The sequence below is a fragment of the Molothrus aeneus genome, chromosome 18, assembly GCF_037042795.1.
Source record: "Molothrus aeneus isolate 106 chromosome 18, BPBGC_Maene_1.0, whole genome shotgun sequence".
Lineage (NCBI taxonomy): Eukaryota > Metazoa > Chordata > Aves > Passeriformes > Icteridae > Molothrus > Molothrus aeneus.
Window position 1 is genome coordinate 3,272,879 of NC_089663.1, and position 25,295 is coordinate 3,298,173.

At 44.2% G+C, this 25,295-nt stretch overlaps 1 protein-coding gene across 4 annotated transcripts; it reads left to right on the forward strand.

Moving 5' to 3' along the window:
• Positions 1-4,624: 4,624 nt before the first annotated feature.
• Positions 4,625-25,181, forward strand: EIF4ENIF1 (eukaryotic translation initiation factor 4E nuclear import factor 1). 4 transcript variants are annotated; one of them, XM_066562156.1, is made up of 19 exons: positions 4,625-4,712; positions 5,114-5,240; positions 8,466-8,539; positions 9,330-9,457; positions 9,986-10,266; positions 10,859-11,060; positions 12,141-12,316; positions 13,811-13,946; positions 14,284-14,463; positions 16,315-16,544; positions 17,815-17,886; positions 18,344-18,527; positions 18,980-19,059; positions 19,425-19,564; positions 19,739-19,823; positions 20,834-20,966; positions 22,056-22,400; positions 22,607-22,771; positions 23,307-25,181. In XM_066562156.1, the coding sequence occupies exons 2-19, from the start codon at positions 5,142-5,144 to the stop codon at positions 23,531-23,533; spliced, it is 2,937 nt and encodes a 978-aa protein (XP_066418253.1). In that variant the 5' UTR covers positions 4,625-4,712; positions 5,114-5,141; the 3' UTR covers positions 23,534-25,181. The 4 variants fall into 4 exon arrangements, with proteins under 4 accessions (XP_066418253.1, XP_066418255.1, XP_066418256.1 ...); XM_066562158.1 differs by having other exon boundaries at positions 22,119-22,400; XM_066562159.1 differs by having other exon boundaries at positions 22,338-22,400.
• The last annotated feature ends 114 nt before the right edge of the window (positions 25,182-25,295 follow it).

The following is a 25,295-nucleotide window of genomic DNA, read 5'->3' on the forward strand; positions in this document are numbered from 1 at the left end:
TTTCCCCAACACAACCAGGAAGACACATTTCAGTGCCACAGACAACTCCTTTCTCCTCTAAAGCTGAAATGAGAAATCACTGAAATGCATTTGTGTGTGCACACAGGGTGTCTTGAGAGAGAAGCTCTGGTTGTGGTTTTCTGCTTTTTAGTCTCAAACATATCAAGGTATTCTGCCTACTGCTGATAAATTCTCTTGAGCACCAGTGAACTGAAGTGAGATTTCCATTTTAACATAAACTGCTCTTTTACTAGCTAGAAACTACTTCTTTCCTAGTTTTGTTCATATTTTAACTGTGTTTCTCCTTAGAAAAAAACAACTCAAAATCTCTTCCTGTTTTTACATATTAATCGTTAAAAAACAAAATTAGACCTATTTTTCTATCACACAGTTTACTTTCACGTGTAGTTCTAATCTGAAAAATAACAAGTGTGTTTTTATGAATTCTAAATATTTTTTCTTTGTAATTTTCTGAAAACAAGGATAAAAAAAAAAACCTATGCAGATAAAACTTGCTGCACCGGTTCCATTGAAGCTTCTTTCCCAAAACAAATGCTGCCACCACCCTGAAAATTTGCACATTAGAAACACAAACACATTCTTGAGTTCCAGAAGAGGCAACAGAAGAGGATAATCTGAAATCTCACCCTAATGATCTCCTGAACTGAGCTAGGGAAAACATGGCTGCAGCCAGAAAAAAATGTTGTTTTCACTAAGTGACTGGAAGAATGCAAGTTTCAAAAGTTCAGCTGAATAACCACTACTAAATACAAATCACTGGGAGGAAATACAGTATTTTTGGCTTGTTCCAGCAGGCTGCAAAGAGTTAAAAATAAAAGTTAATGGAAGAAAACAAGACCTGTATTTTGTGTGAGAAATTCTTTTCTATAAAATATTACCTGAATGTTTTCTGAAAGAGGTAGACCCTGTCCAGCACACAAAATAATTCACATCAAGATGTGCAGTTAAGGCAACTCTATGCACGTTTGAAGAGGAGTTTCAGGCACTTTAAAATTGTTGCAAAACAGTCTTCAGCACAAGTTCTTGTACACACCTCTTAGGCCCAACTCCCTTTGAAACTATTTCATCTGCCCCAAAGATAAACCTGGTCTGACCACAGGCAATGACAGCCTTACACAAAGGAACTGAAAAAATCAAACCTGGGTAAAACATGCGGAAGTTTTGTATGAAAGCCTAAGGTGTGAGAGCAGCTAGTGATTTTCCAACATATGTACTTTGAAACAGATTATTTCTCTAATTGGAACACTATTATGTGCTGCATATATTTAATGATGACAGCCTATGTCCCCCAAAATTTATGGCAAGTGACCATGAAAAATAAAAGTCGAAGAAGGATCATTTCTCCCTTTTAAAGTTAGAAAACAAAAGCATGGGAAGAATAAGAGAACTAAGATGGAGTAAATCTGTGCTTGGTCCAACAGCTGTGTCCAAGTACCTTATGTTCCAGTCCAGTTACTCAAGCTCAAGAACATCAGTTTTACAAGTAAATGTAAAGATAATGTAAACTCACATAAAGATGTGTTTCATGATCACTTTGGGAGTTAGGTGCTTTTTAGATTTTTACTTTGCTTTTAAGAGGAACTAACAAAGTTCCATAGAGACTAATAAGCCCTTCTGTGAGAGTAAGTCAACTTCTTCTGTCCCACGGAAATCTTAAGATGTCATAAATATAAAATAAATTACAGCTGAAGTCTTTAACATAGTAGCTTCCTATTACTGCTTACCTGCCCCTGAATCTCTCAATTTCACTGTAGTTCCAAGCCTGCAGTTCAAACGCACTTTCTGCTCTGCAATGTTGTTTATTAACTGTGAACAAAGCAGTGCCTGGAATTGGTGCCTGTTACTTGTGATGAATCCAGCAATGGATCTATGCTAAATGCAGTCTGTATCATAGAAATAACGTGATTTCCACTCAGACTTCTGCTGCACTCAAACAGCATAATGCAATTCCAGATGTTTAACATGAAAAGCATCTGTGTGTCTCAGCAACACTGTGCTGGCTTAATCTAATGGTAATAAAGTTATAACCATTTAAATCCTTCGGCAGCAATTCTGCCCACCTAAACAAAAATGTGCTAGAAAGGTAAAAAGGTTTACTGTAAAGGAAAGGTTTACTGTAAAAAGTAAACTACTCCAAGTTATGTGCTCCTACTTAAGAATAAATTATTAACCAAGAGTGACACCATCAGCAGCTGATTCCTTTTCACCTGTTTTTTTTTTTTTTTAATACTGTGTTCCTCTCCTTCACAAGCACTCAGAAATGAAGAAAACAATGAGTTCCACCTAGCTCCACTGAGAACATCCCTATGCCTGGAACCCTGTAACTTCCCAGGAAGAATATGACTCTGTGAAAGCACCTGGAATTATGGCTGGGCATCTCCTTTAAAGTGTGAGGCCCAAAGTGGATTCTTCCATAAGCATTGGTTAGGGTGTGATAGCAAAAAACCCCCCTCCAAAAAAACCAAACAAAAAATAAAAAAACCCTAAAAAATAACAAAAAAAAAAAAAAAAACAAAAACCAAAAAACCAAAAACAAACAAACCCAAACCCAACCAAAAAAACAAAACCCAACGCCCCCCCCCAAAAAAAACCCAACCCACAAACCCAACACCAAAGGCAAACAAAACCATCTTAAAAAAAAAACCAAAACAAAACCCTACAAGATTTTTCTGGAGTTTTACTGCACGAGATTGCCCTCAGCAAGTAACTGTATCCTGAGCGCTTTTCGTGCTGATGGACAAACACTGGAGACCCACACGACGCTGCTCCACAGCCCCGCCGTGAGGGCCGCGGCAGCCGCCCCTGCCCCGCTGGGGGCGCCACGGATCCCGGCACCGGCGGATGCGGCACCGGCACACGAGACGGGCGGAAAGCAGCGGAGAAATCACGGCAAACGGGAGAGAAGCGGAGGGAAGAACCAGTAGCGCCTTAGGCGGCCCCGCCATGAGGGGCGGGCTCTCCCCGCCCCGCCCGGCCCCTGAGCAGGGCGCCCCCGTGCGGCGGGGCGGGGCCGAGCGCTGTCCCGGCCCCGGGAACAGCCCCGGTGTGACCGGGATTTACCGAGCACGGGCAGGAAAAGGGGCTGGCTGAAGGGCCGCGGCAGGGAGCTGTTGCTGCACTTGAGAAAAAACTGTTCTGCCACTTCTGTGCCACTGGACATTTCTGCTGTAACAGGCACCTGTGGCAGATGTGCCTTGGTAGCCAAAAAGCCTGGTTTAGCTCACAACAGCGACGGGCACAAAGGTGACAGTGAAACACAACGTAGCTCAGGCCGTCTCAAAGCCTACAGCATCTCATAATAACCACTCAGCTCGAGGCTAGTGGCCCACTGGTTGCTATGGAGTCTCCCTGTGTATTTGTTTGGAAAGTACTTGCTGGCTTCAAGAGACTTGGCAATAGTTGCAGTGCTGTCTCATTAATAATGCAGCACTTAGTCACGAAAAAAAGTGAGAAATTTATTTCTCTCATTCCGCAGGTAACCAGACTTTAATTCTGGTATTCAACTTCATTATAGATCGGGGAAGAGAACATATTATTGACCAGATGCTACACGAAATCCGTTTTCTTACACAGACCTCACTGCCCAAGGTGTTTGGAAACCCTATGCCCCCGCTGGGTTCCTATGGCAGAACGGATCCAAGTGCCGGGGACAGAGCTGCGGGCAAACGGAGCAGGCGATCTCGCTCAGTAAATTCCTTGAAATGATGTTGAAAACAATGTCTGCTCCTTATTAGCAAAAACTGAGACTTTTCCGCTGCCCTCGCATAAGCTGCTCCGCTCACTGCACCAACCTAGTCCTGCTATCCCACAGAACACCAGACTCCAACGTGACAGGAGCCCGGTGCGGGCTGAGAACACCGGGACCCTGCGCTCACACTGCCGGGCTGGGCAGCGGCGCGGGCTCGGCCGGACCGCCCCCCTCAGCCGCGGGAGCCGGGCCGCTCCCGGGCAGCCCCCCCGAGCCCCCCAACGCGCGGGGCGAGGGGAGCGCCCACCGAGCGCGCTCCCAGGCCATCTCAGTCGCGATCGCCTCGCCGCTTCCCGCCCTTCTCTGACCCCGCGCTGCCCCTGAGGCGAGACTGGGACACAGCGACAGTGCCGGGACAGGGACGCGCCGATCCCGCCGCCGCCCCGCACATGGCGCGCACCGCATCCCGCCGGTGGCCGCCTCCCCCGCAGGGCTGCCCGCCCAGACTGCCTGCAGGCCCTCGCCGAGCCCCGCGCCTCTCCTCACCCACCGCGCCGCTCGCAGGGTGAGACGCCGCTTCCGCGGGGCGGCCGGCGGCGGGGAGGCAGGGCGGGAGGGCAGCCTGGCTGCCGTCAGCGCCTCCCGCCGCCCATTCCCGGGCAGGCGGCAGGCGGGGGAGCCCCCGGCGCGCGCGCCCGACGCGCCTGCGCGCGGGGCGTTAAATGGGTGCGGAGCGGGCGGCGCGAGGCCCCGGCTACGGCGGCTGAGCGGAGGCGGCGCCGGACGGAGCGGGAGCGGCGGCGGCGCGCGGGGCTGCGCGGGGTGGCCGGGGCTGGGGGGGGGGGGGCGGTGGCGGCGGCGGCGGCGGCAGCGCCGGCCCGGGGCGCGTGCGGCCCCTCAGTGGGGGCGGGCGGGGGAGAAGTGGGGCCGGCGGCCGGAGCAGGAAACGCCGCGGGCGGCGGTGAGGCCTTGAGCGGAGCGGAGCGGCGCGGGACACCCGCCGGTGAGTGCGGCCGGGCGGGGATCCGCTGAGTCACCTGCCCCGCTGCCGCTGTTCCCCTCCCCGGCTCCGGCGCCTCGGGACGGCGCCTGGGCCGCGCTGCCCCTGCGGCGCGGGGCGAGCGGCGCCCGGCCCCTCAGGGCCCCGTGGGCTGTGTGGGGTGCGGGTCCCGGCGGCCGCGCGCCCCGGCCGTGCCCGCAGACCGATACTGCGAGAGCCGGAGCGCCCGAGCGCGGGCAGGGCCGGCCGGGGGAAGGGGCAGGGTTGGGAGGGAACAGGCGCTGCTGGGGAGCGCGGCTCTACTTTGCTGTGCCCAAGTGCTGAACTGACTCGGGCTGGAGAGAAAATGCACCCTCTAGAAAGGTACGTCTTGGAATCTGACGGGTTGGTTTTGTTTTAATTAGCTCCGCGGTCAAAGGCTTTGAAGTAACCATGGATAAAAGAGGAGGTGCAGCAACAGAAACTGAAAATGGCGATGCTTTCATGGAGCTGAACAGAATTACAACTAAATACCCACATCGTTACACAAAGGTTAGATCACTCTCCTTTCGTCTCTGAGTTGTGCGTGGAAGTCTCGGTCACAGGAGTAGAGTGGGAGGTGGAGGCTCTTGTGAGAGGGAAACAGTGAGGTGAAAGCTGAAAAGCCTTTGCCTGGATTAGGATTTACAAAGTGGTGTCAAATGAGCGGCTTGTTAAATGTGATGCAGTTGTGCAATCTTGTCCTCGATATACTTTTGATTCCCACCACCTTATTTTAATATCTGAGCACCCCACAGCATGTGCTGAGAGATTATTGTAGACTGAAGTATTTTTTTCTACCAGCGCCTCATAGTTCTGTTTTCAGCAGTGTTCTTTTGAAAAGTTGATCGAAAATGTTTTCTTGCAGTAGATGCCATTTCCTAGGAAGGTGTAGCACACTAGATCTTATCAGGACCTCTCATATGTTTACTGGGTGCCTGTTGTAACCTTAGAATTGCTCATATTTGATTGCTGAAAGCCTAAACAGTTGTGACTAATCAATGCTTAGTGTTCAAACGTTAACACAGGTGCTTTTGTTTAACTGTGATGCCTAAATATATGTGTGAGGGGAAGAAGAAGAGCCAGATAACTTGCAAATAAAAAAGATTGTTCCAGTACTAAGTGAGCTTGATATGCTGTAGGGTTTAAGATTCAAATTTTGTTTGGGGTTTTGGTACCACTGCTGAAAAATGCCTTCGGGAAGTGTCTGTAATGGTGGTTGATTTCCCCATGGCTGCAAGCTGTGGGAACAGGTGGTCATTGCTTTGTGAAAAGCTGTTAAGATACTTTGCAGCAAATGGCCTGAAGTGTGGAACAGGAGAGATAGTATATTGTTGCTGACTGTGTTATCTTTCTTGAGGAATTTGGAGCTGTTGGCTTTTTAGCAGGTTGTTTTTTAAAGGAAAAAGAAGTTATCGTTGTGGCTATGTTCTGTTGAGATAGTAGAGCTCTAGCTTATTTTAAGTAGACATCAACAATAAACCACGTACTTCAGAATTGGCAAAACTTCTTGGGAATAGTACAGCTTTCTAAATCTGTCTAACTTCTTAGAAAAGATGTGCCCTTAACTTTTGAGGATGCAAAGTATCCTGTTATTCAGACCTAGTTAGTCAGTTAACTGCTAAGAGAAAGAGAGGAGCTGTTTTTAAAGCTCCTCTGCTGAAAAAGTGGTCTCTGTTCTCTTTCACTCTTGCCTAAGTCCTCTTGTGTAGTAGCTGAATTCTGCTTCAATTTCTGCTCTGCTTTTCAGGGCAATGTTCAGCCCATGCTGCTGGTGGCTGTTGACTGAAAGTAATGCCTTTGTAACTTCAGTTTTGTTAATTCAGTACCTGTGGTTTCTGACCAGGATAAAGTTGCAGAACTGGTGCCAGAAGGTGCCTAGTCTTGTTTATCAGTTGGTTTCCAAGAAACTTTAAATCAAGAAATACCAGAAATCAGTCTGTGTTTAAATACTTTACATCATATGGTTTCTCTACATGTTACAGCTCAAATATTTTAAGGTGGTGAGGTAATCAACATTGTAGGGCATTTTCATGTGTTCCAGTTTCCTACTAATTAGGGATTGAGGGAACACTGTTTTGGGGTATGTGCTGCTGATTTAGAAAGAGGAGTGATTTCTTTTAATGGTTTATATTCATTTACTACCACTATGAAATCATCTGGCTCATTCTCTGAGTAGTTCTAAGCTGTCTGCTTAAAACTGTATGATAACAGCTAAGCACACTTCCCCCAGCCTGCTTAGAATGTATGTGAATTAAACATAAAGCCCCACAGGTGGAAGTGCCAGCATTTATCTCCTCTGTTGGAGGAGTGCTCTACAGTTTAAGCTGTGTCTTTTCTGCTTCTTGGGAAGCTGTTCCTCCAAGGGTGCACAGCTAATGAGTGAAAGGCAAGAAACAATTCAAATTTTCCTCACTTGAGTGAAGAATTGTGATAGGATGTGAATGAGAGCCTGTGGACTCCCTCTCGTGGCCAGCAGAACAACCCATTCCCAGTCTGGTGATGGACAGGGCTGTTCATACTTGTAGTGTCTGCATCAGGCTCTGATAGTGTTACAGCACCGATGTTCCTCACAGATTGAGGTTTATTTTGGGAAGCTGTGGGCAGGGAGGCCAGGCTCCCTTTAATGGCACTCTTCTTGCTGAGCTCTGATACAGGGTGATGCCTGGGGTGGGGGGGATGGTAAAGTTTTATCCAGCTACCAAATTGCCACCTAGAGCAAGTGTCAAACTCGCATAGTTAATGAACTGATTGTAATCATGTGGGGAAAGTGATGTAAGAGTTCTGAAGGATATTGTATTTTTGGGGGGAAAGGGTAAAGAGATTTCTTTCAGTTTGGCTGATGTATGCTGTCTGCTGCTAGGATTTCTTTATCCTTCCAGCTGCTCACTGATCCCTGCACAGTTCTGAATATTTCAGTACAGTTGGGAGTGGGGCAGGTTGAAGAAAGGGGATCTTGGGAGAATGAGTAAGTGCAACTAGAAATGTGCATCTTAACTGCAGCAGAGTTAATGTTGATTTAGAGCACTGATGATCACACCATTAATAATGCTTTCTGAATGTGGCAAGCTGCAGTGAGACTGCACTGGTTGCCAGTTGAGTGACTGACTGCTCAGGGTGTGCAGTGGTAAGCTAAGGGCTGGTCAAAGCTGGTAGAAAGTGGGAAAATAAATTATTCGGCATTTATTTAGTGTTGGGTGGAATGGGTAATTGTATAACACACATCATGATATCTGGGAGTTGGTGATGGTCAGAAATGGCAAGCTTGACTGGAATTCGCAGATCTACACCAGTAACTGAAATTGTGCTGATGCTTTTTTTACCTGCTGAACTCTATATGGCATCAACCACAGCAATTTTGATTCCTTCTTAAGAGCTCACCAGCTCTGGTGTCCATGATGCCTGTGTTGTTTTTAAGCTGAAGTGTCCAGGGAAGTGAATACATAAATGTTTATGGTGTGAGCAGCCTTGGAGTGTTCACAAGAAACTGAGCCTGGCCTAGTAAGGCTTAGTGCTTTGAATAAGTGTTTGGTCAGTGCCACTGGTAGAACAACTGAAATATAAACTTTCAGTGCTGTATTTCACAGGATAGGAAACAACATACTGGGAAACCTGGGCTGTCAAATTAAAACACTCAATTGAACAGTCAGTCTAGAATAGATGATTTGAGTCACTTAAATCTTGTCTGAGTGTGAATCAAAACTCATGTCTTGATTTTTTTTTAAATTTTTTTTCTAGGAGGAGCTGCTGGATATTAAAGAGCGTCCCTACTCTAAAAAAAGACCTTCTTGTCTTTCTGAAAAATATGACAGGTATTTTCTTGATTATACAAAGGCTATATACATTTCTTTCAAAGTAAAAGTTTAAATTGCAAAAAACCACTTAGCTAAGAAGTGCTCTTGTGTTGATGGGAGGTGTATGTGCCACAAAGTTCAGACTGCTATGGAGTCCAGTTTTCAGAAGTACTAATCTGCTTGGAAGGGCTCAATGCTCTGGCCAAGGATTTTGTTCTTTGAACAGAGATTATTTTCTGCTGGATCTCATAACTTCACACAACACAAGTCTTACAGACTTGCAGGAAAAAGTACCAAGAACATGGATGGGTGTGTAGCACAGACTGGGTCAGGCTGTAACAAGCTGCCTTGCTTAGTGGATTACTCTCCCATGTTGTCACTGTACCTCACTAAAAAATGGAGGTGAGTGTTCTTGGCTGGTGTTTGTAAGCTTATTAAGGAGCAGTTTCTTTACTATTCAGATGAATTTATTGTGGAAGCGTGAGATTGAGGTAAAATTACTCAAATGCTGAAGAGCAGCACCATATGATCTACTTGAACTGTTTTGCAGTGTACCAGGCAAGCTTCAACAATAACTAGTGTTCTAAAATCTGGTACTGGCTATTGTACTTGTTTCCTGTTACAGAAGAGATCCAACTACTGTGTGTGAAGTAATAAACCATAGTACAGCAGATTTAAAAGTTGGGGATGAAGGATAATTCACTTGTACTGGTTGCTCACCAGTGAATTCTAGGTTTCCAACAGCAGCATTATGAAGCATTTATTAGACTACAAGGTAGCAAACAATCCTGCAATTTTATTTTCCTAGTGATGGTGTCTGGGATCCAGAGAAGTGGCATGCATCTTTATATCCAACTTCAGGGAGAACTTCACCAGTGGAAAGCTTTAAAAAAGATTTGGATTCCGATCGGACTTCTCTTATGCGTAGAATAGTAGGTGAGTGTGTTTGAGCACCTTGCTCAAAACTGAACCTGGGCTGTTGGCAAAACCTTTCTGTTGGGATAGCACAAAGGAGACCAAACAAAGTCTCTGAAAACTGTTTGGCTGCACAGGATAAGTGTCAAAGAAGACTATCCAACTAGACTCTAGTGAGTTTTCTGGTGACTATTACCTAAGAACAAACCTGTGCAACAGTCAGTTACATCCTCCTATTATTGCCATGTAATAGTGAATACATATGTAAAATGCAAGTGCTGGGACTCAAAGCTGAGCACTTAGAAGTTCTCTAGTGGGAAAGCAAGTACTTCTAGGAGACCACAGTAGTTCCTCAATACCCAGTAAATTTTTTGTTTGCACTTCCTGTGGTCTCAGCTAGATCAGCTTCACAACAATAAATCATGATCATTTTCCTTTAAAAGCCTTGGGATAGCAGCAAGGCTATGGAACAGAGGGGTGCTGTACACACAACTCACTTGTGTTTAATACATTAAATTTAATGCTTTTTGTGTGATCTTTGACTCGTAGATCCAAGAGAGCGAGTGAAAGAAGATGACTTGGATGTAGTGCTGAGTCCCCAGAGGCGGAGCTTTGGGGGTGGCTGCCATGTGACAGCGTCTGTCAGCTCCCGTCGGGCAGGGAGCCCCCTGGAGAAGGACAGCGACGGCGTCCGCGTGATCGGCGGCCGCAGGATCGGCAGCGGCCGGATCATCTCCTCCCGGAACTTCGACAAGGACCATCGGGGCGGGGACTCCAGGGACGCCAGAGACCGCGATCGTGACAGGGACTACAAGGATAAACGCTTCAGGGTTGGTTCCTTCTTTTCCTCGCTGTTAAATCGGGGCTTTGGACACCTGGGCACTGAAAGCACCTGGGGCAGGTGGGCTGCAGGCAGCAGTGAAGTGTTCTGTGCAAGCAGGCCCTTTAAGGGTGAGCACTTGGTGTTTCAAAACTTACATTCCTTCAGAGAGCTTCCAGGGGTGTATGTAATGCTGTTTGTCAGACAAACCCTGCCCGTGGCTGACTTTTACTAGCAAGAGGTTCAAAAGTCTAATAGTTCATTTGTAGTTCTTGACCTGGCAGTTGTCAGCAAGCATAACCTCAGTAAATGGGTGCTTTCCATGCTTTCAGGCTTTTTTTAATGCTTTTTTTTAAAAAAACGAACTGCTAACTCTCAGGCTGCAAAGCTGAGTTTATGGAAGCACTTGCAGATCAATAGCTTTTGGTGTAACGAAGCAGAAATTTAGCTGTGAAGCTTTAAATTTAAAAGCTTACAGAGCATTGAGGGAGGTTGCATACACATTTAAAAATACCCAGAACTGGTGTGAAAGGTGGAAGTTGGGGAAGAATCTTAGGAAGCAGTATTTTATTAAGGCTAATGTTTTTAATATCTGCCTTCAGAGGGAGTTTGGTGACAGCAAACGTGTCTTTGGGGAGCGAAGAAGGAATGATTCCTACACTGAAGAGGAACCTGAGTGGTTCTCTGCTGGGCCTACAAGTCAGTCTGAAACCATTGAGCTGACAGGCTTTGATGATAAAATTCTGGAGGAAGATCACAAAGGCAGAAAACGTACGAGGCGACGCACAGCCTCGCTGAAGGAAGGTAAGGACAAAGCTCCCAGGAGCTCTGCTTGCCTGCTAGTGGGGCTCATTGCTGGGTGTGCAGTGACTGTTACACATCCAGACAGGTGTAAATGAAAACCTTTATCTTAAGCTTGCACAGCTTTTGGTCATCCTGAAGCACAAGGTGTAAAGCCTATAATGGTATTTGTAATCTGGATGATCAATTAGGTGATAAATTACTGTTTTTTTCCAAAGAGAGGCGAGATTGAGAGGCTGGGAAAAAACCTTGTATGGATGCTGAATGATATCAGAAGTTGATAGGTTATTCTAAAGGTCTTGTTCATTTCTATATCCTGCTGGGTGCTAAAGGCTCTGTTTAAATTAAGCTAATGCTCTGAGGTACTTGAAATAGTGTTTTTCCTTATGGTAATACTAACATTAGGAACACTGATCTGGATATACATCTTCCAGTAACATAGCTTTAAACTGAATTAGGAAACTTGTGCAGTCATTGGATGATTAAAAAAAAAGTTGCAGTATGGCAAGAAGAGATGACTTTTTAATGCTAGAAATTCTGCAGGTGGACAACACAACTGGATTGTAGTGCAGTTCCAAGCACAGGAGTTTGTAGCTATGTCACAACTTTTTTGCAGTGCCCTGTGCAAGCTTGCTGAGAAGTCTCTAAAGTGAGAAGTGCCTTGCTCCTGGTGAAGGAGGAGAAGCAGTATTTGTCATATGTTGACTATTAAGAACCCATGTCAAGAAGGCAGGAGCTGCCAAAGGATTCTTGGTGGAAAAACAGGAGCAGCTGTTGACTTTCTGCAGCAGCTGTATGTGCTTGGTGTGGCATAACAGCCCAGGCTGATCAGGATGCAGTTTGTGCCCAGTTCAATGGCAATTCTTATTTTTCTGAGCTAGATAGTCTTACCAGACTAGAAGCTGTGTGCTAGGAGTTGTAGCAGGAGTCAGTGGAGTGGAACTGATGAGGTATCAGTTGGAGGCTGGGTTTTTTTGGGCCTGTGTTTCTAATCCCTGGGCAAGTGCATTGGCTGCCAGGCACTGTTCCCACAGGAAATAGTCAAGTTCAGTGATTCAGCAGTCACTTGGTTTTCTTTTTAAGGCATAGAATGCAATGGTGGAGTGGCAGAAGAGGATGAAGTGCAAGCTGTCCTTGCCAATGAAACTCCAGCAGATCAAGAAGTTCCTAGAGAAGCTGTTTTACAAGAACCAGCTCCAGGAGAGTTTGACTTCAATGAGTTCTTTAACTTGGATAAAAGTGTTCCTGGCCTGGCTTCAGTGAGTTTTCTGGGGTTTAAGACTGGGTGTATTCATGAGAAGCATTTTTGCTGCAGCTGCATTCTGTGAAAGCTAAAACTTCTTGCTTTGTGGAAGTTCCTTTATGAAGTGTGTACGTTTAAGATGAATTTGCAGAGCTTTAGCTTTGGAGTGTTAGGATGTTTCTGCCAAGGTGTTATCCCTGGGACTGGCTCCATCTCCAAAGTAAGTGTTAGAGGCAGACTAGCTGACCATTTTTCCTTTCTTTTGGTCATTACTTGAAGGCTCAAAATTGACATTCTGAATGGATCTTCTTTGGAATTATCAAAGGTATGTTCAGAGAAGATTCACTGTACAAATTTAGCCTAGCTGAAGACAGCCTTTTCTGTCTAAGTCTGGGAAATGCAGCAAGCAGATCCTCCTGTGCAGACTTCCTGGCAGGCAGTGAGCCTGGAGACACTAGTGCCTGGAAGGATGTATGTCTGAAAGGGTTTGAATCTTTAGTACTTAAACCTTTAAGAGGTTAATTAATCTTTTAGAACTATCACTCCTGTGTTGGATAAACACAGCCTACCAGTTTAGTCAAAAATTGGGTTCTGACTGCAAACAAACAGACCTGACACGGTTTAGAAATGTTGAGGTTTAAAAACAAATGGACTTCTGACCTAATCTTAAGTGTGAACAAGCTGCTTGAGTCATTACATGGTGCCAGTGATTTGACAAATACATGGAGGAGAGTTCATTCTCCCTATGGAAGTTGTAAATGGTTTCTTTAGGCTTGATAATCTGATTTTCAGCGTACGTGCAAGGTGGTGACTCCTTTTAAAAGCAGGGATTTCCCAAGTGAAAAAAACTGCTGATGAAGCAGATGGGCAGATGTTCTAACTTGTCATAAATGTTTCTATGTACTGGTGAGGTGTCTGTGGCAAGTGTTATCATAGGTTTGTACATTTCTTGTACAATATGTTAGAGTCAAACAATCAAAACCAAATGGAGCAGTACTATTTTTTTTCTCTGTTGTAAATAGTGTTGAGTGCTCCTTGTTTCAGAAATAAACCAATTTCTCTGAGAGGAAGAAGCTGCTCTTCCTTTTGTCTAAAAGAAAACATGGTGCCTGAAACTGCATCTGTGCCTGCTGAGCCAGGCTTTAACTGGGTACTGCCTTGAAGTATAGGAGAAGCTTTAGTTTGAGTTATATTTTTATAATGCACTGGTTTTTAAATACTTGGAGTTCTTTTGTCACTTGCACTTTAACATGGTGTAGTTGTTGGCCTTTGGTTAAAGCTCTGACTGTGCTTTTTCAGTTACAGTTTTACTGTGAGTAAATATTTGGTGTCAGGGATGTATGCTGGGTTATGTTAACTGTCTGCAGGAGAAAAGCACATCAAAGCTTTGAAACTCTGGGAGCAGCATCTACTTGTCTGTAGCAGAAGAATCTTGCTTGCACAGTAAAGCTTCTCAGAAATGTTGCTGATCTTGCTTATGTTAAGATTTTTTCCTTTTTCCCTCCCTTAGATGATAGAGGATGTGCTGGGGGAAGGCTCAGTGTCTGCCAGCAGGTTCAGCAGGTGGTTTTCTAATCCCAGTCGTTCTGGAAGTCGGTCAAGCAGCTTGAGATCTACCCCTCATGAGGAGCTGGAGAGGCTGGCAGGTAAGGCTGCAGGACAAGGCAGGGTCAGGGAGCCTCCTTCCACATTCTTTCTTACTCATTCAATAAGAAGATGGCAGATAAGGCTTTAGGACAGTGGATTCTCCCACAGTTTAAGCACTTGGCATTCTTTTGGAAGCTCTTAGAGTAAGCAGCTGTAAGTTCTTTGTTAATAAATGTTCTTGTCAGTGCTTCCTGATGACTTTCCAGCTGATCTTGGGCAAGGGGTGTGAGGCATAACTTTGCAGTGACATGCTGAAGTTGGTTGCCAGTGTATGTTCATCTTGAGCCATTGGGTTGGTAAACTGATGTCGCAGTGCTCCTGGTTTTACTGTTTCAGGTCTAGAGCAAGCCATTCTCTCCCCTGGCCAGAACTCTGGAAACTACTTTGCTCCCATTCCATTGGAAGACCACTCTGAAAACAAAGTGGACATCCTAGAAATGCTACAGAAAGCCAAAGTGGACTTAAAACCTCTTCTCTCAAGTCTTTCAGCCAACAAGGAAAAGCTTAGAGAGAGCAGTAAGTGCCTCTTCAGCTATTGTCGAGTTCTTGTGATGCAGTGTCCCCCAGCAAGAGGCTTGGTATTCTGGAAACCTCAGCTGCCCAAATCCAGGAGTAGGCAGTGTTACAGATTTACTTACAGCACTGAAAACTCAGTATTCAGCAGCTCTCAGCTGTGTCATATCATCACTGACTCTTTTCATCCTAATCACAGGATGACATCACTTTATCAGACTGCTTTAGTGGCCAGAAACAATTACAAGATGATGCAAGTCTTGATCTGAGTTCCCAGCTTTGTGTATGGCATTTGCAGTTTTTCATACTGGTGACTGGTAATGTCAGCTCTGAAACTGTGGCATTTAAACTCTGGCTTTACTAAAAACTGGCAGTGTCAGTCATCCTTGACAGTGTCTGTGATGGATCACATTGATCCATTAAGTGTCAGTATCTAAGAAGTTGTACAGTGCCTTGAGAATGGGATTTGTTTGTTTGTTTGTTTTTTCAAGGGTGCCTCCAGTGTAGGGATTTGCATGTCTGGGCCCATAGCATGCATGGAGTGTACAAAATGCATGTGTTCTGTGAAATCTTGAGGTCTAATTCCAAATTGGTTTCTCTTTGGCAAGCAGCATGTATTGCCATGTAAACTGGACTGAAGAAAAAGTGATTAGTGTGAAGCAGCTGGGAAGGAAAGCATCTAAGCACTGCAAATGTTCTTAAACATCCAGTCTGGGAGTAGGGAGTGTTGGCTAACATGTGGAGAGCTTCCTTAATTTCACTTTAAAAAGACTTGTAGTTCTATTTCTGTTCTGCTTAGTCTGACTTTCCTACTAAAAACTTTTTCAACTTTGATCCTCACAAACCAAGGATGAAGGAACAAAAATCTGTGGGGAAGCTTCCATTTACTCAGAAGTACCTGATGTGGGGCTCTGCATTCCCACAAAATGCTGTACAGCTCTTCAAATGTTGTGGAGTTTTCAGACCAATTCCTCTCCACCAACATCATGTTTACTCATGTTCTGTGCTGCATGTCTGCATCATTGTTTCTTTTCTCCACCTCCTTGCCCAAATTTCTCGTAAATCTTATTTCTTTGGTCCGATATCTGCAACCCATGGCATGCTTCTGTCTCTTCTTTCTTTTCTTTTAAGGTGTCATGCCTTGTGATGTGTGTCAGCTGGTCCATAAAGCATGTTTAGCCTTGATGTCAGGCACCAGTAGGTGTTTAGATATGTGTAGATATATGCATATACAGAAAAAAGTACTGCTAAGAGCACTGTACCTTGTGCTGGTTATGCCAGTGAAATCTTTCTATAAGAGGCTTTAATTTCTGAGTAAAAAAATCTACTTCAAACTTTATACACACTGAGCTGAAGTGTGTAACTGAGTCTCTAAAGTATCTAGATTTTCCAGGTATGTATTCTTTCTGCTTATGATAGCTTCAGAAATTTGGCATGGCTTGCACTGTGGCTGTAAAACCATCTGGTCTCCTGGAGTATAAGATGAATGAAACTTTCCTAATTGAGAAAAGAAACCAACTCAATTGTCACATTAATATTCTCTGTTAAATGCAGGCAAAGTTGTAAAATGTAGTAACAACATTTCTTTCAGGATAAATGAAAGAGCAAGAATTTAGAGCTGAAGCCTAAACAGGTTGTTAAGGAGTCTTATGTAGCAGTGGTTGTGCATGTCTATATTACAGTGTCAGTCTAAACCCAGATCAGTCATGGTTTGGCACTTAGCATCAGTATCAAAAACTAAGTTTTTGGTTGTTCCTAATTTTCAAACAACTTTTATTCAACACCTGCACAAGCATTATTAGCTCACTTGAGAACAGACCTGTGGTTTACCAGAATTTCTCTTGTATTTCTCAGCACATTCAGGGGTTGTACTTTCAGTGGAGGAGGTCGAAGCTGGGCTAAAAGGTCTGAAAGTGGATCAGGAGGGGAAAATTGCCACTCCCTTTATGGCTGAGCAAATGGAAGAAGCCCTGAACGTCAGTGGCTCCAGGCAGATGAAGAAGGATGGGGACATGACAGCGTTTAACAAACTGGTCAGCAGCATGAAGGCAAGCGGGACTCTGCCTTCCCAGCCCAAAGCCAATGTAAGTGCAGCCAGTGCCTCTGGGGAGCTGGGGGGTTACAGCCAACCCTTACCTGAGGCCCAGATGGTTTTAGTGACCTTTGTTTAGTAGAGGTATGGCAGTGAACAATCTGTTATTTTGCACTTGACTTTTAGAGCACTTGGATGTCACAGACACATTTTATGGAAAATCCTTTCCTTAGGATTTTTTCTCCTGAGAAGCTGAGAGGCCTCAGAACCAAAATGTAACCAATGGTTATCTGCTGCTGTGGGATGCAACAGGTGCATCTGGGATTGGTCTCATGCAGTTGTTTCTAATTAATGGCCAATCACAGGGAGCTGGCTTGGACTCTGTCTGAGACACAAGCCTTTGTTATCATTTCCATTCCTATTCTATTCTTAGCCAGCCTTCTGATAAAATCCTTTCTTCTATTAGTTTAGTATAGTTTGAATATAATATGTATCATAAAATAATAAATCAAGCCTTGTGAAACATGGAGTCAGATCCTCATCTCTTCCCCTCATCCTAAGACCCCTGTGAACACCACCACACTTGTACTAAGATGGAACTGAAGTGAATACTTGTTAGCTGGAAGATTAATATTGAACAACAGATGACAGTAAGGTTTAAACTGCAAGGAATTGTAGGATGAAATTTCATCCTGCCACTAACTGCCTAAGCAGTATGCCTGACCCAGAAGCTGTCAGTAAATATTTCTGGCACCAGAAGATACTTCTAACAACCAAGTAGGTCTAAAGCATGTGGTTTTCCTGCCAAACTATGCCCAAGGACTTTTAGACCCATCCCACTTCACTAAAAGATAGTGAAGAATGTGAATTTGCCCGGTGAAGAATTTGCAGATTGATCTCAGACTTGATACTTTTGCTCCTGGGTGTCTCTCTACATTAATGTACAATTTTGATGCACAGAAAAATATCTTGCATAATTTCTTTAATGTACAAACACTTTTTAGTTTTAACATATTTTCAGTTAACCAATGGCTCAATAGCCCATCTCTGGTTGACACAATTACATAAGTTCATATATTTGATCCAAACTTGAACGAGGCACAGTGAAATACCTGTATCCAATCTAGTACAGTCATTTTTCTTAGGTGAAATCTGTGAGCCAGCTCAGCCCTTAACTTTGCTGAAATTTTATTTGGCTGTTGCATAAACTACTGTTGAGCACAACAGATGAAATTATATCTGTCACTGGAACAAATGTAAATAGTCTCTTAACGAGCTTGAGTTGTATCTATGTCTAATTTACAGTGTTTTCATTTTCTTAGCAGAGCCTTGAAAGCCACTTAATGTCACCTCCAGAGATGTCAGGCCAGCCTCTGTCAAAGAATATTCTGCAGGTATTCTTACTGGGGGGAGGGAAGTACTTAAAAGCATATCCCCAATGAGAAAACAAAAATTATTTGAAAATAAGGCATTTAAGGCCTTATGGGATCAACAGTCAGACAAGATACTGGCAGTGTCAGTCATCCTTGACAGTGCCCATGATGGATCACATTGATCCATTAAGTGTGTCCTTTCTTTATACTATCAGACAAGATAGTATGAAGAAAGAACCAGGGACTAGATCAGTTTACCTAAAAATTTGTCTTGTCATGTTACTTCCTGTAATTAGAGCTTGAAAATGAAAAGCTTGCTGAGTGCCTTCTTCTGGGCAAAGCAGGATTGGTGTATCTGGTTGCACAAGTCCCCCTTGTCTCTAAGTTGCCATAAATAGGGCAGGCTGTGGTGTAGTAAAATGAGCTCATTTGTGTAAATTTGTCCTATTTTTAATGTTCTTTCTTTAATTATTCTTAGGAGCTTCTTGGTCCACCCATTACCAGACCTGCTTCATCGAATGTCTTGAGTGGGCTGATGGGTGGTTTGGAGCCTGCAGCCTCCCTGCTGGCACAGAGAGCCCCCTCTCCCCCCATCCCTCCTGTGTTCCCTGCACGAGCTGCTTCTGCCGATTACCTGCGCCACAGAATATCTTCCCCCATTGGTGAGACTGCTTGCAAAGGGGGCTTTCATTACTGGAGATTTTTTTTTAAGACTGCTTTACAGAATTATAAAAACTTCTTGGCACTTGGTGGACAACTAGGGCAGTGTCTGCCTTTTGAGTGCTAAGTGCCTTTTCACTTAGTCTCTGATGTTAAATTCATCACCCACACCTCACAGTGAGTTCTGGTGAGGAATAATGTGCTCAGCTACTGTGTAAGAATAACTTCCAAGGAGTGCTTGGCCATTTGTACTATAAAACACTACCAGGAGCCTCCTTTGTAGCTCTCCAGCTCTGTGACAAGGAAGAGGTGGAGCTCTATGTAGATTTAAGGGGTGAGCTGAGAGTCTTCACAAGGAATCCTTAATTCACGTGGCATTATTTTACTTTGGGATATTCTATGTATTGAAAGGAACTGTTAGTACTTTTAAATCCAACTGTTTTATATTCTTTAGGTTTTGGACAAGGTTCTCAGCAGTTGCTTGGTGATCCTTTTCCAGGTGTAAGGAAGCCCATGAGCCCAGTTGCTGCACAGGTTAGATGACATGCCTTTTGTTTAATGTATTTGCATGTCTTTGTCTGCTGTGGTCTAGAGCTAACTTGTGGAAATACGTAGTTGTTGCACCCAGATGTTTGTGCTTTGTTAAGTTTACTCTTGAGTGTGAGGATGCAAAGTCTAATTTAGTACAGTCTCCAAACCTCATTGCCATTTGGCCCATTTTAGAGAACCTGAAGTACAAAGTTTTTTCAAACTTCTGTTACCTGTTAATAAAAAAGACTGTTGGTGGGCAGATGTTGGTGAAGATATTAGTAACTGTAGCAATCAATCTTCAATATCTTAAAAAAACTCAGCCAAATACAGGCTTTGACTTGTGTGGTTTTTCTCCAACTCTACCTCAGATGAGTCCCCTGGAGATCCAGCAAGCTGCATTGGAAGGACTGGCACTCCCACATGACTTGGCCATACATGCAGCAAATTTCTACCAGCATGGCTTTGGTAAACCACAAATGGACAAAAGCAGAGATGGCTACAGAAACAGGTGAGGACCTGACTGCAAAATATAAGGGGCATGCTGTTAACTGATTTTTAATGTGAGTATTGCCTTTCAGTAGATATTAGCACTAGTCACTCAGGATTGCATTGGTTCTTGGCAGTGCTGCCTTTGATTCTGTGCCAAGAGCAGAGCAGCTTCTGACTCCCTGTCCCTTCACAGGCAGCAGAGAATGACCAAATCCCCTGCACCAGGACACAGAGGGAATGCATCTTCTCCAGCCCCTGCAGCATCCATCACAAGCATGGTCAGTACCTGATGTTCAGTGCTTGTAGGAGAACTGTCAAAGTGTCTGCAGTTACCAGAGTAGAGCAGTGGTAATGGATGGGAGAAAGGGAGCCCATCGAGTTAATGTGATAATGGAATGAGTTTTCCTTCATGTTTAACTGAATGTCTTCACCTTGGAAAAGAGCCTTTTCTGACCACTGTCTTACCTGAAACTGAAGAAATACCATTAATGTTACCTTGACCTCATGTTCTGAAACCAAATGAAGGTGATTATGAAAAACCAAGCCATCATATTTTGATGCTTAAATTTTAAGACAAGTGCTGAAAGCCATGAGATGCTTTAGAGAACACTGGTGTTTGGGTGTGAAGTGTTTGACCTAAGTGTCTGTGGGTTGAAGTAATGCCTAGGAGCTTCAGGGTCACTTTGAAAATTAGTGAAATCTCAAAGCCAGGCTGTTGCCTCTCTACCTTCAGTACTGTGTAGAATGCAGTTTTCATCTAAATTTTCCAATTAATCAGTCAAGTACTTGCAGCTCCATCACCTGCCAAATGAAACAAGTAGTACAGGTTTAGATTCCAAATGAGTGACTTCCACAGGTGCCATGGAACTCTGAATAGGGGAAAACCGAAGTGAGGCAATAATTCTGTGCAGAACATCAGCCCTGAGCTAATGCAGATGAAGCAGCTCTGTAGGAATTCCTATGGAGTTGCTCTTCTGAACCAATAGCAAAGAGGAAACAGCTGTAACTTACACTACAGCTCAGCTATTTTGTTTCAGGCCTGTTAAGGTACATTTAACTGAGAACAGCTGCAGATTTTGATATTGGACTTGCAAAAAAGCTAAAGAGAAATGCTTAATCTATAGAATAAAGCAATGAAATGAGGTGAAGTAAAATTATGGGTACACAGCAGCTGATTCAAAAGGGCTTTAAATGGAAAGGATGTGCTAGAATTGGTGTCCTCCCACAGCTGAGCTATTGTGGCCTGGATAATGAGCCCTGGGTGAGTTTCTCACTGTGTTCTCTGCAGCTGTCCCCTTCCTTCACACCTACCTCGGTGATTCGCAAGATGTACGAGAGCAAAGAGAAAAGCAAAGAGGATCCAGTGTCTGGGAAAATGAAAATCAGTGATGTTAAAGATGAAAATCAGAGACCAAATGAAGGTATTGTAATGGCTTTAAAATACCACAGGCAAAAGGGATTTGGAATAGACTCAGGTTGTCTCAGCACATAATACACCCAGGCTACCTTTAGACATTCCTGATCTGTGGAGATGAGGAGGGAGCCTATGGGAGGAGGGGCCAGAGCTATGGAGGGAATACTCTTCAGTAGTGCTGGGGCTTAATCTCTATTTCCTATCAATTTCTGAGCAACACTAAGAGGGCTGAACCATAATTGTTTGCAACTTTTCTTGATGAACAAGCACAGTGACAATAATGCTTCCATAGCTCTCTACACCAGTAATTGAAAACTTTGTTGTCTTGAGACAACTGAACAGTCAAAGCTGAGACCAGTTAAACTCTTGAGTGTAGCAGATCAGGGAAGCATTTTGTCACCCAAACTGATGTAAGAGGCTGTTAAAAGGAAATGCTCAACACCAGTTGCCTGACCCAGTCAGACTGACATGGCCAATGGTGTGGCATTGTCCTTCAGCACTGGTAGCTGCAGAGGCAGCTTGCAGTTCATGGTAGCAGTCCAACTGAAATATCTCCACTGCAGTACTTGATGCCAGGGTATTTCAGGCCTTGTCTTACTCATCTGGATGCTCTGTGAAAGTGGCTTCTGGAGGTGCCCTAGTTCCAAATCTTGCTAAGCAGATGTCAGATGTAGAAGGCTGCTGTCAAACACAGCTAAACTGGAAAACCACCTTTGGCCAGACTTCTGGCATAACTCCAACTTGTAATCTTGTCTAGGGAGGATCTCTTGTACCTCCTATCAACCTTTGGCACTGACTCCGCTGTGCTGCCAGTTCAAAATTCCTAAGAAGGAAAAATAAGAATTAAAAGTGGAGTTACTGTTGATTCTAAACTAATTAAAGTTTGCTGTACAGGGATTCCTGTGGAACATATTCCTTCTCATTACTCTTTTTGAAATAATTTGGCCAGAAGCATCCAGAAAAAAGATGCTTGCTATTAAATATATATGACTACAGTTCAGCTAGTTCTGGAACCAATCAAATCCAATCATTAAGCCTTAATTTTCATTAGGTGCAATCTCTAGCTGTGGACTGTAATAGCTGTATTCAATTCTAGCTACAGATAACCTACTGTCTAGTTCTGTGGAGAATGCAGATCAAGGAACTTTGCCCACCTTAGGTACCAAACTACCTGCACTGCAACGCTCTGCATGTTCCACACCTCTTACCCAAGCAAATCGTTGCACCAAAGAGCAAGACTACAGGCCCAAATCAGCTGGTAGGAAGACTCCTACAATGGCCTCCCCAGTACCAGGAGGCCCTTTCCTTCGTCCTGTTCATCAAGTACCCCTTGTTCCCCATGTACCACTTGTACGACCTGCTCATCAACTGCACCCAGGATTGGTCCAGAGAATGATGGCACAGGGGGTCCATCCACAACATCTTCCTCTGCTGCAAGCAGGTAATCCATACTTTTTTTCCTGTTCATGCATGTTCTCTTTGAGACTGTTAGGGGCAGCACAAACTGATGCTACTGATAGCCTTTATATCAGAACTTACCTTTAAAATCAGACAATAAATTCCAACCCATCTAAATACATATGTTTTGTTTTGCATGAAGTTCCTGATGCTCATCAGGTAAGAAGTTTTCTTGCTCATGTTCCACAGGTATGCTTCCTCCTGGAGTGGACCTGTCTCACTTGCAGGGAATATCTGCTCCCATCCTTGGCCAGCCTTTTTATCCACTACCAACAGCAAGCCATCACATCCTAAATCCACGCTCGGGGACACCTTTGCAGCTCGCCATGATGCAGCAGCAGCTACAACGATCAGGTAGGCTAGAACAGACAGCAGGAGTGTGAGTTCTAGAGGGCTCCTTTCTGGGGTGTTGAGTGCACTGGACTAGCAGGAAGCTACTTTAATTTAGATATTCATGAAGCTACTTTAATTTAGTTATTTGTGATCGCTAACTTTGTGTGGGTCTCAAGTGGTTTGGGCCAATGCAAGCTGTTATGCCAGAACAAAGTCCAAGTGAAGTGTTTGGTTTCAGAACATGTGTTGTTACTGACAGATCTGACTCTTGCAGCATATGTGCAGGCTTTCAGCCTTCTTGGGCCACGGGCCACCCACGTTCTCCAGGGAAATGCTATTTGATCCTGGTCTTCCCTTCAAACCCGTCTGTGTCCGGAACTGGCAGTGTCAGGCCATTTATGGGAGTACTAATGAAAATAAACACGTGGTACCTGGACTTCCTGGGGCTCATAGAATGAATAAAAGCCACATTCAGCTCACATGCCTTATCAGGTGATAGCTCGAGGGCAAATCTGTGCTGGGTATCACTGCACCTCTAATACTTTACATTTCACAGGCTCTGGAGCACAGGGATCACCTGCTGGTGCACAAACAACCCCTCAAAATGTGCTGCCTCGGACTGGATTATCTCAAGGGCACACACAGCTCGACCATCGCCCCAGCCAGAGGAGTGGCTCTCCCATTGGCCTTGCAAAATGGTTTGGTTCAGATGTCTTGCAGCAGCCTCTTCCATCCATGCCATCCAAAGTCATCAGTGTGGATGAACTGGAATTCCGGCAGTGAACAGTGACCACTGGGTGGAACACTTGCCATTCTTTAGACTGGATGAGAATGTCCATGGTCAGGACTTCACCTCTGTTTGTGTTTTTGGGGCTTTTATTTTTAGCACTCCGGTGCAGAATTTCCTTTTGAGAGACTAAAGCACATGGCACCTGTCCTGGTCTCATGTCTGCATCAAGACTAAAGGATCCATTATGGCTTGGATAGTGAAGCCTGAAGAAATTTAGATGCACGACAAAGCCAGTTTAATCCTGGAAGTGTCTATTTTTTTTTGTTTCTTTTTGTAAGATATGTGAATGAAGTGCTGATATTCTCTAGTGTAGAGGTAGCAGCTATGGATTCGTTCTGCAGAAAACTACATGTATAGACCCTTCTGTACAGACTTGTGTATAAACAATCTTTTGTACATACACGCCTAGAATAGCCTTTTTGAATCTATACAGCTGTACATAAGAGTAGCTGATAACAGTTGAGCTTTAGTTGTGCCTATGGTTTGGACCTTTCTCCATTGTACGTGTGGGACTTTCTTTAAGATTAAAGTTGCATATCTTAAGTGTGAGTGAACAGGATGAAGTTGCTTTGCCTTTTCTTGCTGCTCATCTCCTCTAGGTCTCCCTCTCACACTTTTCTGTCACGTACTGTGCACTCAGTGTAGCTAAAGTGTCAAAGTAAAAGCCCACATCTTGCTGTCTATGTAACAAAGGTCTGATTCCCTGTGACTCTTGCCACCAAATGAGAGAATTGTTTAGTCTTCAAAAGCCTTGAGGATGGGACCTGGTGCAGTCATGATAAAGCCAGATCTTCAGTCTGTAGGTACCTACTGGTTGTTGCTCTTTCAAGAGGGCTGGTGCTGGTCCTTATTTAGCTGCAGTATTTTCCTTGTTTTAATCTTTCAAGCCAGTTACTAAAGGTCATCAAAATGGAGCCTTGGAATCCTCCTCACCCTTCAACTCCTCAGTCATAGCTGTGGATATTCTGTACTGCCTTCAGTGCTGTTCATGGAAGGGAGTCCCGAGAACTGTCCTCAATCTAGTGTGCATCTGGTGATGCCATTACTGTGAAACTTGCCTTTGGAGTCTTGTTCTGTGGCTTGAAAGGGGGAGGATGGGGTAGTTTTGTGATCTTACTGTGTATATTTGGTTTTAAAATACTATGTTCCTTTTAAGCCTGTTTCACTTCCCTGAACAGTTAAATGTTCTCTTCCATCCTTGTGCATGGTTCCTCACTTCACTCCCTCACTTGTGTTGAGTCTAGTACTGCTGTCATGTCCTACCTAGCTTAGGCCATTGTGCTCTTTTAAGAGGTGAAAGTAAAACCAGAACTCTCACAGACTTGCTCTTTCTTAGGTCTCACTGAAAGCAAAACCAGCAGCAGGAAAAAAAAAAAAAATCACTTGTCTGTATTTTATAACCCCTGCCAGTGTGCTGTGGTGGGTTTGTTTCAGTCCAGCAGAGACAGTGTTGTATGAAATAGCAAGCTGCAATCTCCAACCTGGAAGCTGTTGGAGGTCACCCATTCTTCTAGTGGTTGTTCCCAAAACAATCCCTGTAAAACATGCAATCACCAGCTTGTCCTTGTAAGATTGTTTTCATACTTTTTTAACTTGACACTTTCCCAGTAACATTCTGTAAATAAAGTTGATTCTACCAGCTCTCTGTATCAATTACTCTTATACTAAATGATGTCAGAATATTGATGAATTTTTAGCACTGTTCCTGTGGGTAAGATGGAACCAGGGTTTGAGTTGAGATGCAGAAAACTTCAA

Excerpts from the sequence above, each read along its gene's own strand:
- EIF4ENIF1 (XM_066562156.1), top strand. The coding sequence starts at position 5,142 with ATGGATAAAAGAGGAGGTGCAGCAACAGAAACTGAAAATGGCGATGCT. Across the intron at positions 9,458-9,985 it reads TCTTATGCGTAGAATAGTAG|ATCCAAGAGAGCGAGTGAAA; the intron begins GTGAGTGTGTTT and ends TTTGACTCGTAG. Across the intron at positions 19,824-20,833 it reads CAGCATCCATCACAAGCATG|CTGTCCCCTTCCTTCACACC; the intron begins GTCAGTACCTGA and ends TGTTCTCTGCAG.